The 17,001-nt window shown below is 35.7% G+C and overlaps 1 protein-coding gene across 10 annotated transcripts in view; it reads left to right on the top strand.

Moving 5' to 3' along the window:
* The first annotated feature begins 1,833 nt into the window (after nucleotides 1-1,833).
* SREK1 (splicing regulatory glutamic acid and lysine rich protein 1) overlaps nucleotides 1,834-17,001 on the top strand; it is a 39,237-nt gene continuing 24,069 nt past the window's right edge. For 5 of the 10 annotated variants that reach the window (XM_003899750.5, XM_017959599.3, XM_009208533.4 and 2 more), the window contains exons 1-2: nucleotides 1,834-2,520; nucleotides 11,125-11,258. In XM_003899750.5, coding sequence (XP_003899799.1) covers nucleotides 2,360-2,520; nucleotides 11,125-11,258 — 295 coding nt within the window. In that variant the 5' untranslated portion in view covers nucleotides 1,834-2,359. Of the gene's footprint in view, nucleotides 2,521-11,124; nucleotides 11,259-11,302; nucleotides 16,777-17,001 lie in introns of those variants that run through there. The other 5 variants (XM_009208531.4, XM_009208532.4, XM_021939402.2 and 2 more) reach the window with 4 other exon arrangements.

Genomic DNA, 17,001 nt, shown 5'->3' on the forward strand with positions numbered 1-17,001 from the left:
TGTACATGCTCCGTCTGGAATGCTCTTTACTGCTCCTCCTTCCCTCCCTGCTTGGGTAATTCCTATTTGTTCAATATTCAGCTCAAGCAATATTTCTTCTGGGGTCTTCCATTAGAACTCAGTTTAAGAGGCCCTCCTGTGTGCTTTGAATCCCCCCACGCTTATCCCTATGGTAATAATAATTCTCAAACATTTTGATCTTAGGGTCCCTTTACATTCTTAAAAATTATTAAGGACTCTAAAATGCTTTTATTACTATCCATATTAGAAATTAAACCTGAGAAATTTGGTGCTTTGAGATTCATTTAAAAATAATTATAAGCCCATTTTGTTAATATAAATAATGCATTTTTTTCCTTAGAAACTGAGACCTAAGGCAAAAATGATGCTTTTTTATGATAAAATATTTTCCCAAAACATTGGTGAGAAGAGTGGCATTGTTTTACATTTTTCAAACCTTTTTAATGTCTGGTTTAATAGAAGACAGCTGAATTCTCCTATGTATGTATTCTTTATTTTTTTAAACTTTTATTGTAGATCCAGGGTTACATGTGAAGGTTTGTTACATAGGTAAATTCATGTCATGGGATTTGTTGTACCGATTATTTCATCATCCAGGTATTAAGCCCAGGGCTCAATAACTTTCTGCTCCTCTCCCTCCTCCCACCCTCCACCCTCAAGTAGACCAGTGTCTGACGTTTCCTTCTTTGTGATCGTGAGTTTTTTGTGTATTCAATCTGTTGTGATATGTTTTGGTTGAAATATATGGGGGAAATCTGATCTCATGAAGATAAGGTGTTGGAAAAAGGAAAACTATTTTATAGCCTTTCCAAGTAGTTCTAGATATTATTCTTTGATACTGTACCAAACTTACATGTGGTAGTTTCTTAGCCTGCATTGCAGTGTGGACTGAATCTGAAACCACTTCAATTAAGTACTGAAATCCAACAGTCTATCTTGCACATACCAGAATCTTTTTGCCTTTGTAACGGCACCCACTGGCCATTTGAAAAATAGGTGTCCACTAAGTTGTAAATATCACAAAAATGTTGACATATTTCATTATATAATGTCAAAAATAAATTGTTAATATCATGCTTCTCTTACTAGAAAAGTCTCTAAGTACTGGAAAGCTGTCAAGCTTAAGTTGGTGGATACAAGTGTAACAAAATTTGTATTTTCCCGTGAAAATTCAGAGCTACACTAGTGCTTTTTCCGGAGACAACCATTTCACTTGGGCATGTAGCGGCAGTAGTTTCCATTTTTTCACACATATTCTTTAAAAGGCGTGTATGCAAGGATGGATTTGAAAATATATATATAATTTTTAGTTCTTTATGAAGGACATTTTTAAAGTGAAACTAGCATATTGTAAAACCTGAAATGTATGATGTGAAGAATACAAAATGCAACTACCAGTACAGACTGGCGCCACTGCCTTGATTGCTGTTAAGGTGTCAGCAGTTTAATCTTTCACGTTACTAGTGCAAATGTCAACAAAGTGAAAAAGGTCAACAAACTCTTAATATTATTATGAAAATCGTTTTGACCTTGCCAACCCACTGAAAAGGTCCCGGTACCCTTAGGGATCTGCGGAGGGCATTTTGGGAGCAGCTGCCCTGGACTCACTACTGTTGTCTCTCATTAGGTTGCAAGTTCTATGTGAACTGTCTGTAACTGTCTGTTACGTGCCCTTGCCTCATAGTGCCTGGGACACAGCACTCAATAAACATCAATACCTGTGGAAAGAGCGAGTAAATACAGGTTATAAACCTTCATCTTACTGCCTCTTTCCTTAATTCAACCTGAACCTACACATTTTGTAAAATTTTGTTTTTTTCACAATTAGGACGCTTGCCAATTTTTTTAAATAGTTGGAGTTGGGGTGCTGCCTGTATGTGATAAGATGCCCTATAGTTTGGTCAAGTGTTTTTCTGTGTTACCCAAGAGTCATTCCTCCTTTACAGTCCCGCACCAGGCCAGGCCGCTTGGTTTCCCAGTCCGAGACCGGAAGGAACCAGGTAGACAGGAGCACAAGATTCGCATCGACTTTCGGGGAAAACAAAAACACCGATAAACAAAACACTCGCGGAGAAACCAGCAGCAGCAACAGCCCCAGGCACCCAGGAGCAGGAAGCCGCAGCCCCGCGAGACCCGCCGGGTTGCCGGGGCGACGCTTCCGGCTGGCGCGCGCAGCCCCGGGAGCAGGGGAGTTGTGAAATGGGCGGCTAGATCTGCCCGGCGCTGTGAATTCGCCAGCGGGAGCGCGCTCGCGGCCGCGCGTTCTCCGCTTTCCCGGTTCCGTCGCTGACGCGTCGTAGACGTTGGGGAGCGGGAAGGCAGCGGCAGCGGGGTCGGGATGAACAGCGGCGGCGGCTTCGGTTTGGGCTTAGGCTTCGGCCTCACCCCCACGTCGGTGATTCAGGTGACGAATCTGTCGTCGGCGGTGACCAGTGAGCAGATGCGGACGCTTTTTTCCTTCCTAGGAGAAATCGAGGAGCTGCGGCTCTACCCCCCGGAGTAAGTGCTGGAGCTCGGCTGGGGGAGGGGCGCGGGCGCCATAGAGACCTCGGGAGCCGAGGCGTGGGGGAGAGCGCGGACGCGGGCGCGCGGTGCGTGTCACGTGATCGCCCGGGCTTACCTTAGTGCCCATATTTGATTACGGCACCGGGTTCCGCCGTCCGGGTCTCCTTACTAGTCGGATTTGGGGGGTTAACTACTGCACGGAGCCCTTACCAAGGATTTAGAATGGTTGCCCTTTCCGTGCCTCCGGGACTTGTGTTAGCTCATGGGTCTTCGAATTCCGTGCCCCCTCCTCCTCATTTCCCCCCGAACTTAAGATGGCCGCAGGTGGGCCCGGAACAGCCCTCATGGCAAACGCCTCATCGCGTTTTTGCACTCTGAAAATCGCGGAGACCGCGCGTGAGCCACTGCCCGGTTTTTAAGGCCTTGGTGTCAGGCCGTTTTGCTGACGAGAAAGCCTGCTGCTGATGACAAGATGGAACTGGGGCTGTATTTGTTTCCCAGGACGGTCACACAAAACTTAGCATCTTGATTTATCTAACCGAGCGCATCCATGTTCCCAAAGATATGTCTGTTCGCCGTTTTGGCAACAGATTAAATTTTCCTCCTGAAAGGTCACACTGTCCCAGAGCTTTCAGAAAAAGTGTCAGTCGGTGCAGGGTTATCCCTGCCGTATACATTTAAAATCCAGATCTTGGCTGGCATTCACGGCTCACGGCCACTTCCCAGATGGTGTATTTTGGAATGGTAAAATTTCCCTCGTACGATATTATCTATTTAGAAAACTCGCAAGGGGTTTGCAGGTTGTTCACATTCTTGCACACATAAACATTTTTTTTTTTGATAGTAGATCTTACAGTATTAAGATCCTCTGTTTTTTGTTCATTATATCAAAATCCTTTGAGGGAAGGGGTAATTGCCAAGATTTCTTTCTTTAAAAAAGAAATTGATTTATTTCCTAGTGATGCATTTAGACCTGTTTTTCTTTAGTTTTCTATCTTAGGTTATAACAGTGCTGCTGCATAGCTATGTAAAAGTTGTGTGGTTATTTTTTACTTTTTAAGTTTTTCTTATCTGCTTTTTGTTTTGGAATATTTCATCCATACAGAAAAGTTGAAAGAGTAATACATTGAACATCCATGTTCCCTTCACGAGCATTTTGTCTTTTTTTGGCTACAGTTGATTATTAAAATTTCCCCAGTTATTCTAATAATGCTTTTTTGTCTGTTTTTGATGTAGTATATAATTATACTGTCTCCCTTGAATATGCCAAGTAATCCATGTATTAATAGTTATCTCCTTTAATCTAGTACAGTCCCGTCACCTTTTAAAACATTTGAAAGTTGTGACATTGACATTTTGTTCTGTAGTTCATTTTGTCTTGTAAAATGACCCATAATCTGAGTTTATATAGATGAGATATATAGAGATATGTGCATATATATATCTCTCTCTTTATATTTCTTCATGACGAGATTCAGGTAGTACATTTTTGACGAGAATACTGCATAAGTGCACGCACATACATTTTGATTGATTAACCATGGCATTATTGCTTTAATTAACTTTTGGAAATGCTTTCAGCCATCTCAATTTAAACTCTCAGAACATTTCTTAATAATTGAGAATTATTTGGGGTGAGTGCCGTATCCTGCAGGCATTGGAATCAATCAGTAAAATATTTTGTACATGAACCTTTGTAAATCTTGCTTTCAAGGCTGTGGTAATAAGGTATCTCATAGGTAGAAGAAATATATTGCAGAATGTTCTTCATTATCAACATAACATTTATTTGGTTGAAACCTGGGTTTGGGTGACAACACATTACCAGTTATTAACTGACAGTAATGGGCTACTTTTTTGAAATCAGGTGTTATTACTTGCAGTTTAAAAGTCAAAGAGAATAAAAAGTACTTAAACATATGAAAGATTACGGTAGTGTGTGTCACAAACTGTAACACATAAAACAAAATTATTGCATACATGTAACGTATATAGGCCAGGCAAAATCCTTAACTAGTTTTTCCGTAAGTGCAATACTAGATCCCTCATTCATGTTTTAAAGCAATATTAACATGCTTTATTCACAGGTTTTCTGCTTCGTAATGAAGTTGTCATTGCCTGGTCCTTATATTAGAAGACGTGTTTGCAGATTTGGACCGAAATGGATAAAAATTGCAATAGTAGTAGTTGTATTGAAAATATATTGTTTTACAGTGTCACATAAATTATTTTATGACATCTTTAGAACCGAGTAGAAAATCGTTTTAAAATTGGAAATATATTCATATATTTATTTCCATATATATATTTCCAAGTATATTGGAAATACAGTAATAGAATGTGAAAATAGTTTCTCATTTAAATTTTATGATTGAGCCAGGTGTGGTGGTGTGCACCTATAGTCCCAGCTACTCAGGAGGCTGTGGTGGGTGAAAGAATAGCTTGAGCCCACGGTTTGATTCCAACCTGAGTAACATATTGAGATCCCTATCTCTTAAAAACAAAAAATGACTTAAGTTGCTAATATGAAAATTCAGATTTTAAACTTAATTCTTTTGGCATGATGCAGTGGTTGAGTTTCATCTTTATATTTTAAACGTTAAGAATTTTTTAAGGTTAGGGAATTCTTGTGAACATTCACTGTAAGCATTAATTTTTATTTGCAATTTGTCATCCTTTTTTTGTGCTGCCAGTTGATAAATATGTAGAATTACTATTAACTTTTTGTACGATAAATCAATCTCGCAGCTTGTGAAAACTTCCTTACACAAGTAAGAAATCCTTGTTGTTTTTTCGGTAAATTTTTCTTTGAGGTTTAATGTACCTACAGAGAAGTGCATAGATGGTAAGCGCAGATTGGTGAATCTTTACAAAGTAGACATATACCTGTATAACCAGCACACAGGATTATCTGCACCCTGTAAGTTCCCCGTGACCCCCTTCAGATAACTAAACCCTGAAGGGTAAGCCTATCCTGATTTGTTACACTAGATATTTTTCCTGTGTTAATTTTTTTTGCTTGATTTCCTTCACTTCTCTGGTCTTCAAAAGTTCTAAGAAAGAATGGAAAAATCTGTCAACTACTTATTTAAGTTTATTTAGTTTAAAAAAAAAATAACCACTAAAACCACTTTATAGAAAATAGAGGAAAGGAAACAGCACTTGTGATCCCACCACTCTATCAAAGCTTCTTTCCATTTCCATGTATTTCCCTGCAGTCCTTTTCACATGCATTAATAAATATTGGACATATTACCTCATTGGTTTTAAAAATAATTGTATAGTGCTATCATTATGTAACATATGTAATATAGTGTAATCAAAGGAATCATACACTGTGATTTTAAACTTTTTTCACTTAATTTGTCATAAGCATTTTCCATATTGCTGTTTTATTTATAGTAATAATATTTAGAGATTAGTAATTTCTGAGTGTATTGTGTGTTTTTGAAATTCTATTGTTGGATATTTTGATTGCTTTTTTTGGTATTTCAGATTAGTGGATTTTAGCTAGAAACATTGGTAGGTGTGTATTTTTGATTGTCAACAATGATTGGAGGGCCTGTAGGCGTTTAGTGGGTAAATGTTAGCAATGCATAAGTAGTCTTAAGCAGGAGGAATTGTGCTAATCCATAGGGCCACTGAAGCCCAGTGGAGAAACCGTGTTATAAATAATGCACCAACTAATATTTTTGTACATGATACTGTATGCTTTGCTCATGTTTTGGCGTATCTTTTTTGGTAGGTCCTCTGTCCTCTAAAGGATGTATATATTAATGTACTGATAAAATATTGGACATATTATTACCTCATTAGCTTTAAAAATATTGTATAGTGCTATTATTATGTTTAATAAAAGACAAAATAACCCATTAGGGCCAAGAAATTTAATTGATGCCCAAAAAGTTGGTTCTTTGGTTTCTGCGTTTACTACCCAGTGAGAAGTTTTAATTTTTTTTGAAAAATTGGTAAGATTTTGTATTTTAAAAAACCAAAACTTAAGTCAACAAATGAGATCAAACTAAAATCTGCTAAATTTGGGTACTGCTACTTTCTTTTTTAAAATTTATTTTTAAAATTTTATTTATTTAATTTATTTATTTAGTAAGTAGAGACAGGATTTCACCATGTTACGCAGGCTGGAGTCAAACTCCTGGGCTTAAGCAGTCTGCCTGCTTTGGCCTCCTAAAGTGCTGGGACGACAGATGTGAGCCACTGTGCCTGGCCTGCTTGTTTCTATAGATACATACATTTAGACCAAATGGAATATGTCACCCGCTTTTATTTGTTTTTTTCCCCCAAGGTCTTCCTCTGTTGCCCAGGCTGGTCTTGAACTCCTGGGCACAAGCAAGTACACATTTGTTTGATGAGCTGTCTGTATGTTGGCTTGCCACTCTAATAATTGTAGTTTATAATGGTCAAAATAAAATAGTGTTACCTTTCCTGAAAATTCCAAATATTTGTATTTTTATAAAGTAAATGTAAGTTGATCTTTATTCTATTTTAAGGAAGGTAATTGGAAATGAAAATTAAGAAAATTGGCTGGGTGCAGTGGTCCACCCCTGTAATCCCAGCACTTTGGGAAGCTGAGGCAGGCGGATCACAAGGTCAGGAGTTCAAGACCAGTCTGGCTAACATAGTGAAATCTCGTTTCTACTAAAAATACAAAAAATTAGCTGGGTGTGGTGGTGTGCACCTGTAATCCCAGCTACTTGGGAGGCAGCAGGAGAATCGCATGAACGTGGAAGGTGGAGGTTGCAGTGAGCCAAGGTCCCGCCATTGCACTCCAGCTTGGGCGGCAGTGTGAGACTCTGTCTCAAAACAAAAACAAACAAACAAAAAACATTGCTTAAATTAGTGGAGTAGCCATACCTAGTATGCATACTTCCATTATAATGCTGTTCAGAAGAGACCAACATTTTTTTAACCAGTTCCCAGGCTTGTGAAATGTTGGTGGCGTATCTTCACGTATAGTTACATTACAATCCAGACTCAGAGTGCATATTTCTGTGGATGTTTTAAATTTGAAATGAAGTAGATTTCAACTAGGGGTATTTGGAAATGTGGTTTTAGTTTTCAGTAGTTCTTTCTTACGTTTACATTCCTTCACCAAAGGATTGGTCAATTTAGGAATTGTTGCTTCAGTGATGACTGTCAGGCTCTTGAAGGTTTCAGAGGCAAAAGAGTTACTCATGTTGGAATTGCTAGGGCTTTAGTAGGTTATTGTAATCATAGACTGCTTTCGGTTACAAAGGACAGAAACAGTGTTACCCAAGGTAGATCAAGAAGAGACATTATTATTAAAAAGAAAGATTTCACTACATTGAAAAATAAAGATTGTAGTACAGCCAGGCCTCATGGGAACTATGACTGGGAACTGAAAGGGTATCAGCAATCAAGATGACTGTCTGCTTCTTTCTCTCCAGTGTTTATTATCAATTCGGTTTATTTCTATCTACTCTATTTCTTTGCATACCTATTCTGTACTCATCATTTGGCTTACAGCTTACTGTAAATCACCTTCCAGCCCAATAGAGAGAACCTGATTGATTGATCTAGTGCATTTGGTTGAGCCTGACTTCCCAAATTATAGGTTGCTGGTCAGCCAGGGAAATGGGCCCTTGAGACTGGTGACTAATCACTTGTGGCTAGAGAAGTTTACAGGATCTGTTGAGGGTTTCACATAAGGAAACCATGCTAAGGCCTGTGCCGAAGCAATATAGAACGTCTTGGTAGCACATGTAGGAGGCTGTACCTAATGATTGTGGTATCTTAAGATGGTTTACCAGAAGACTTGGAAATTTGAGCCTTGAAGAATAGTGGAATTAGCATTCAAAATGGGAGTTAGGATACCATAACCAAATGGAACAGCATATATAAAGATCCTTATGTTTGTGATGTGTTGTTGGAACCACAGGTATAATTTTTGGTTATCATCATTTACATGATGAGGCAAGAACAGAATAGTACTTTAAGGAAATTTAATATGTGGAGTGACACAGTGAAATTTAGTGTTTAGAAAGATCACTGTGGGAGTTTTTGTGGAAGACCATTAATAAGGATTTGAGGTTGGGTGCTGTGTGATTTGTTAAGGGCTGTTTAGTAATCCACATGAGAAATGATGAGGGTCTGAATTAAGGCATTGGTAATGAGAATGATGAAAAAATTAATGTGACAAATATTTAGAAGGTACTCTAAGCAGGATTTATTGACCAATTGGATGAGGAGGACAGAAAGGTCAAGGATAATTTTTCAGTTAGAATAAGTAGAGTTTTGGAAATAACTTCAAATCTTTGTAGTTTGACAATTTTTTTTTCTTTTTTGAGAGACAGTCTCACTCTCTTGCCCAGGCTGGAGTGCGGTGGTGTGATCTCAGCTCACTGCAACCTCTGTCTCCCAGGTTCAAGCGATTCTTGTGCCTCAGCCTCCCAAGTAGCTGGGATTGCAGGCGTGTGCCACCACAGCCAGCTAATTTTTGTATTTTTAGTAGAGATGGGGTTTCATCATGTTGGCTGGGCTGGTCTCGAACTCCTGACATCAGGTGATCTGCCTGCCTCTGCCTCCCATAGTGCTAGCATTACAGGCATGAGCCACCCTGCCTGGCTGACAAAATACTATTTTTAAGACTAAATTCGTGGGGGTGGGAACTTTATTCATTGTGGTTATTCATTCTGGGATGAAGTTGATGAGTCCCAACCATCTTTTGAATGTTGCCAGTCATTGTGGCAGAGGAAAAGAGCCAAATAGTGGTTCTCAAAGCTTCTTCAGAATAGTGACACATGTTGGTTCTGCTCATATTTAACTGACCAAAGCAGGTTACATGGCCACACCTAACTTAAAGGAACAGAAAAAGGAAATTTTATTGTGTACCTGGAAAGAGCTTTGGAAGTAGTTGGTGGGCAGCGCTTAGGTCGGTCACTCTAGTGACTCCTAGGTTTCAGACTTGGGTAATATGATGGTATCTTTCAGACTTGGGTAATATGATGAGATATGGAATATAGGGGACAGAGGGCAAGACTGGTAAGGAAGGAGGTTGATGAATGTATTTTGGACTTACTTAGTGACTGTCAAGGTGTAATATTCCAGCAGGCACTTGGACCTGGGAGTCTAGAGCTCACAAGAGGCCTGAATTGGCGATTTGGTCATGTAAAGGTGGTCAGTTAAGTCTGGATGTGGATATGATTACCTCAGTGTCAGTACACAAATTGATTTGTCTTAGGTATTGGGTTGAGTAAGGAGGGATTTTCGGTGAGGGCTGATGTGAATCCTGAATTGGTTGCCCTTAGGCAGAAGTGAGTTGGATGCTAAGAGGTACATCTTTTATTTTCAACTTTGGCCTTACTAATTGTGTTAATAATGTTAATAGTTTTAAGTTCTAAATGCAGATACATTTTATTATCACATTGTTTGGTTAATAGCATAAGTATATAAATTTAACCATTATTAATGTGGTTATTCTACATTGTTTAAAGATGGATTTGTTTCTGAACGTGAATAATTACAAAGAAATCTGGATTTTTGGATTTTAAAAATGACTGTGGAATTGCTAATTTAATAGTATATCAGAATGGTTTAAAGATTCTTGATTAGTTGAATGATTACAGTTGCATGAAGTTTGGAGTTAGATGATTAGATGTTAGATGTTAACTTTGCCATTTACTAGTTCCAGAATTGTAGTCGGTTTTCTTTCCTGTTTTGTAAACAAAAGTAACTGACTATTAAGTCATGTATTTTTCAAGTGATCTCTCTTTTTTTAGTGTGAAAAATCTTAAATGTTTCAAATAGATTTTAGGATAAAATCTATGTTACAGTTTACATATATACCTAGTTTCGTCCTGCTAAACAATTACAGATTTTAATGAAAAGTAATTATGGATAGGCTGACAAAATGATTATCCATGAGGATAGTGTATTTTCGAATCTAACAGGATGTATTCATTTTAGGAAAGGCTCCTTTCATTTGTGCTGTCTGGTTCATTTTTACTATAGGCCTGCCTGGGTTGAACTGAATCAAGTAGGACCAATTAGAGTCTATGCTGTTTTGCCTATAAAATATGTAAGATTTTGTTTGTAAAATCTTTTGTCTGGAAAACCATATCACTGTACAGCTCTGGTGTATGCAAAAGACCTTAATTTAAATTCCATATTACCTGATTGTTTCTAAGACTGTTGTGAAGTTTAGTCATCTAAATGCTTGGGAAACACATTTAAGAAGCGTTGGAATGATGATAAAATTTGAAATCTTGAGGATTGGAGCTTTTATAAAGGGATTTTTGCTTACATATGATACACTTTTTAGGTTAATTTTTGGGTTAAATTACCTTTTTTTTACATTTCACTCGGATTAAGGATTGATTCGAGTTCCAAGTTTTAGAAGTAACGCAATAGGCCTGCCTCGATTGCCTTCTGTCTTGGTAGACAAATCACCATTAAATGACTAAGTTTCACTATTTTATGTGTTAATGATCCTTAACAACAAAAAGTTTTAAAGTCTTAATTTCGTAAGATTATGTAAAGATTAAGAAAGAAATTTTAAGTGAAAATGATAAAACCAAGCAAATGTTTATTAGTTCAATTGTTTTTCTTTTTATCTTGCAGCAACGCACCTCTTGCTTTTTCCTCCAAAGTATGTTATGTTAAGTTTCGTGATCCATCAAGTGTTGGCGTGGCCCAGCATCTAACTAACACGGTTTTTATTGACAGAGCTCTGATAGTTGTTCCTTGTGCAGAAGGTTGGTATCTCACTTTTTTCCTCTTATTTTAATTTCTGTCCTGTCTGTTATTGCCTTTAGCTTTCCTAGAGATTGGCAAGTAGACAATACTCTTGGTGTGTGTGTGAAAGTAAGAATGAAATTTGGAGAAGGTAAACATTTTTACCTAATAGTATTATTAAAATGGTTAATTTATGACTTATGTACATTTGAGATTTTACGATTTAACATTCATAAATTGGCTTCTGGTTTGCTTTGGCTTTCTGTAGTCAATTTGCAGATTGCAAAGAAAGCTTTCTGAAATTAAAAAAAAAATTGATATGGGAAATTACTTTAAATGTGTAATTAAGCATATACCCTGTGTGTTCAATATTAATACTATTACAAATGAAAACAATGTACACATTTTGGCAAATTGGGGTTAAGTGATATTTATAAGAAAAATATTTGTAATTTATACTTTCAAGTACACTCTTAAGGTAATTTACCTTAATGGTTACTATGAGATCATTATTTTATATTCAGTGTAATTGTTTGCTTTGCAACTGGAATTTAATTTTTTCTTTTATTGGCCCCAAAAAGGGGCAGGAGGAGTGTTGGAAAAAAAGAAAAGCAATTTTCCAAAGCCTCCATAAAGGAAATAGTTCTTGAAGATAGGAACAAAGGCCTTAAAGTATCCATTAAATTTTATGACCTAAACTGCTTTAAGAACTAATTATTACTAATATTTTTTAGTAACTTCTATTTACAGAGCCACTCACGTATAATAGACTGTGCTGAATTTTGACACTTCTGGTGTGTAATAAACTTTTATTCAGAGCACTGACTAGCGTGTGTACAGGATTTTAGAATTGGGTTATTATAAATTAAAATGTCTTTAAGTAGATTTTCTCCGGTGGATGATTGTAACTGAAACTGTTTTAAACATAAAAGTTTATGGGAAACAGTTTGATGGGCTTTCATATGTAATTTTTAAAACCTCTTTTAGTGGCCAGGCTACCATTAAAATAACATATAATAAGCAGTTTGCTGCGCTTTCAAGGTTTTATGCGTATTTCAGAATGCCTGTTCTGGGACGTCAAAAACATTACAAAAACATTAATACTATTACAAATGAAAACAATGTACACATTTTGGCAAATTGGGGTTAAGTGATATTTATAAGAAAAACATTTGTAATTTATACTTTCAAGTACACTCTTAAGATAATTTACCTTAATTGTTACTATGAGATCATTATTATATATATAATATAGTGAGTACCAGGCTGGCATTTTTGAAGTCCCAGAATAGGACATTCTCAGTATTTTTCAGATAAACTTGGAAGTGTCTTTCCCATGCTTGGGGGTTAGAGTAGGTAAGGAAGATAAAAATGGATTAAAGTTCATTATTGGCCAAATATATCTTTATCTGCTGATCTGTAAGGCTACAGTGAGCTCCAGATTGGTGAGGTGGGAAAGGAGCTGGTTAATGGTTTCGTTCTACGAACTTTGTAGTGAAATTTCATACTGAGAAACTGCCTGGGAAAAAAGAAATCAGGTAAAAGGTTTATTAAAGTGGAATATTAATTATATCAGAAAATTAATGCCACCAATAACACAGGATCTTTTATTATGTTAGCTTATTACTTAATTGGAAGGAATAATTTTATCAGTGTTGCTTGGTTGGAAACTGCTATATTCCCATAGAATCTTTCATATATCTGAGAAGCCCTACTGTATTTTGTTATAAATGTTCAAGATTATGGGTATGTAGATGTCCCTTTTATTGTTTATTTTACTTGATAGAGATGAATAAATGCACAGTCAGATGTACCTTTTTAATATTTTTAATATTATAACTTGGACAGTTTTACCGTTTTTGAACAGAAAAATTTAAGCATACTTTTATTGCAATTTATAAGTAAGTAAATATTTTAAAACACTAACCTGCAATTGGTATTGGTGAAACATTCAAATATATGTTTTTCATTAGTTGTGTTAAATACAGCAGAGATGAATTTAGGGAACCTTGAGAATTTCACAGTGAGCTGTTAAAAGTCTGATTATGCACTACAAGCAAAGAAATAGTGCGTTATTGTATTAAAAAAGATAGCAGAGATAGCAGAGTGAGTGTGAAATAACCAAAGGAAAGTATTCCAGTGGAGTACTGTAAGAGGAGATGTGCTGTGGTGCTATAAGCAAGCAGTGTTCTGTTGACCTCACTGACTGCATCCTTTCCTTGATGTTGAACAAACAGCATCATAAGTGAGAAAAACCATAGAAAAAATTTTAAGAAGTTTTTTCAGTTTCTTTGAATTGCTGTTTTTTAGTGCAGACAGTAATGTGAGAAGATTGTAAGTTGTAAAAGTAACATTTGATGTGTAACAGTTTCATGCATATTAAGCCTTAGCCTTTGTTAATAAAACATGCCATTTCAAAATAAAATATGCTTTCATTATACTTGTCCAAATATGACCTCTTTTTGTTGTTGCGTGCATTTCAGATTTCTTTTTATAAATGTTAACACGTAGAAAAAGATACGGTCAAACATAACAAGGGTGTCAGCCTAATCATCAGTCATAACTTTATGTCCACATTTTCTAGTAGATGGATTTTGACTATTAATTTGGTTTTGTATGTTTTCTCTATGTGATATTTGTGCATTATTAGATGACTAGACTGGCCAAGGCAGACCTGTTACACTTGCCTGAGTTAGGCATTGTTTGCCATGCCACTAAACCTGCCGTCAAGTGAAATCTTCATTGGGGAAATGAGATCGGAGTCTGAACCGCAGAAGATGGACGCCCTGTCTCTGTTTTTTATTGTTTTACTTTAATTTCATTTCTTTTTCTTTATTTTGTCCCTTTTTTTGTTTTTGTTTTTGTTTTTGTTTTGTTAAATCTCTTTCACTTTAACTTGTGAACTGGTTTTCCCAGTTCTTTGTAAATGGTATTTCATTAAGGGTTCATAACGTGTTGCAAATTATATTGGGAGATGATTAGCAGAGCTCAACCTTAAGATAAAGCAAATTTTCATGTGGTAAATTAGGATACAGTGTTGTGAAGCTCAGTGTGAGTCTTAATTCGTGTGTATGGACTGATAAGGTACATTTTGTTCTTGAAACATTAAAACACTGATAAGTATCTCAGGAACACTTTCTGATCTCAGTGCAACATTTTTCCACTGTTTTTTTTTCCCCCTAGTATACATCTCTCATAAAAACTGATAGCTTCTAATTTTTGTCCTTCCCCCTGAAATTTTAGGCATACAAAATCGTCAAGGAAAATAAGTAAATATAACAATCTGGGAGTAGAGGAGAAGAGCCTTTCATTTTTATAATGGTTATTTATTATAGAACTTATTTCCTTGACTTACGAAGACTTTGTTGCCTATGTGGGGAATGGATATTTGAGAAGCTTACTTGCATGTAGGTTTTTGTTAGCTTGAATTTTTCGTTGAATATTTTTCAGAGGTTTTTAGCTTCTAAATGGATTCTGAGATTAGGACTATTACTTTAATACAGTGAGAGATGTTTTCCTCAGTTGATTTTGAGGAGTATAGTTTGGGAAAAATGCTAAATGCTTATTTGTTTTATACTTTTATAAACTCTGTTATTTGGAGGGTAAATTTGGTAGAATTCTGTCTTGGAAATTAAGCAATGGAGCTTTTTCTTAAAGTACTTTTACCATTACCTTTAGGTAATTAGAATAAGTATATAGAGTAATTAGAATGGTAATTAACAGTTAATTTGTTTAAAAATGTGCTTATAGTGGAGTTACACATTTATAGTAGTTTATTACTCTTGTGAAAGGCAGTGAGAGAGTCTGACAACCTACTGATATTTTATTTAAGCTAAAAGTAAAAGACTTCATAACACTAAGTAGTCAACTTTTGGCCGGTGTTGAATACCTTTTTGTTTGTATAGTCTTTCTACAATGTCTTCAATAGGTAGTTTTGCTTGTTAATGGACAAGTGATATTAAATTTGGAACATTACTAGATTAGAACTCTTAATTTCTTTAGGTGCATACATTAAGGTAGTGAAGATGGAGTTTCTGCCTCAAAACCTCAATTTATCAAGAATGTGCAGGTTTTACAAACCTTTTAAGATACCAATTTATAACAGATAAAACAGGTGAAATCAATATAAATAGTATAGTGTATATGTGGGTATATATAAATACATGTGTTACTATCAATAACTAATACATATAAAGCAGATTATTATTTGATGTTTTCCATAAGGCCCACCTGCCTTTTGTTGATGCATGTTAAGAAATCTGTTCTCCAGAATTTATACTGAAATAATAAAGATAACTTTGTTTTTGAAATTAATAAAATAACATAAACTTAGAAGCTGCAAAGTTAGAAAATAGTAGGCATTTGCTAAAGCTAATAAAATGTAATTTTTATTTGCTTCCTATAAAGAAGGCATAGCCATTATTTAAATCAAGTTTTAAATTCTGACTTGAGTTCCATCCCTGTTTAGAGATATATTCAGATAATATTGTTTAGGGATTTATCTCTGCACATCTGGTTGTTTTAAATATTTTTACAACTGAAACCAGGCATGGTGCTTGTGAAAATTTACTACATATGCTATATTTCAGTTTAGCATGCTTTTGTACATTGTCTTTTAAAACACTTTTGGAGAATTAATAATGGAAATGCTTCACCAGCTACCGCCTGAGTGTTCTTCTAAATATATCCACATGTAGTCGACTATTTAAGAATTTTTTTTTTTTTTTTGCCTAAGGGGATAAGGAAAAATAATGAGAAAGTTGCAGTCCTTATCAGAAGTAATTGGTTAGAATTCAGAAATGAATATGACAAATCGTACTTATTTCAGAGTAAGTTTTTCATTTTTTTAGGTTGTAGGGATTTTTTTTTCCTAGTTAATGTTATTAGATTATTTTAGTGTTACTATTTTTATTAGGCAGTTAAAATGTTTTTAAGCAAGCTCTAAGGCATTAACCTCCCCCTTCAGATAAGTATACATAAATTGGTTCTAAAAGTTAATATTTTAAGAAGTTTTCTGAAACCAGGGAACTTTTTTGTTTCCTAAAACATTTTTAGTAGTTTCCCAAGGCAAATTTTTTGGAACTGAATTCTTTTAGGCATCTCCGATGTTGGTGAGATGCCTTATTAACTGAATGGATGTAGGCTTTCTTTTACATTGAAGTTGATTACATGGAGTAAGTTTTTGTTTTCTATTTGAAATTAAATGGAATCTGTTGGAGGGTTATCAAAATTGTTTGCATCACAAATAGGTAGTTTCAGTAACAGGATAGGGGCACTCATTAAGAAATTTCAATTCGCACATATTTGTTTTTTCTTTTTCTTTTTTTTGACTAATTTGGTTATTTGCCATTTCTGGGGATTAAACTTTAAAAAATGTTCTTCTTTTCTGTATCTGATGTTCTGTGTGCTATTAGTGATGCAGCCAACACGAACGGTTGTCATGTGTAACACAACTTTCGATCACCGCGAAAACACCGTCCTGGGAAAGCGTCCATGCTTGATATCGTTTGGTTCATGAACATTAAGTTTCCAGTACAGGTGACCCATAGCTCAAAGTGTTAAATAATTGTCTACATTATTCAGTTTTTAAAATAATATTCCATTAATGAGATTGTTAATATTTGAAGTTTTGCTCACTTTTATTTTTCCTAGTAGAGCAGGATAAAAGGAAAGACTTAAGTTCTTATTTATTTCTTTATACGGATCTGATAGATAGATACATTTATTATTATTATTTTTTAACTGCAAGGGTAATTATAAAAT

This window comes from Papio anubis, chromosome 5 (genome assembly GCF_008728515.1).
Source record: "Papio anubis isolate 15944 chromosome 5, Panubis1.0, whole genome shotgun sequence".
In the NCBI taxonomy this organism is placed as follows: Eukaryota; Metazoa; Chordata; class Mammalia; order Primates; family Cercopithecidae; genus Papio; species Papio anubis.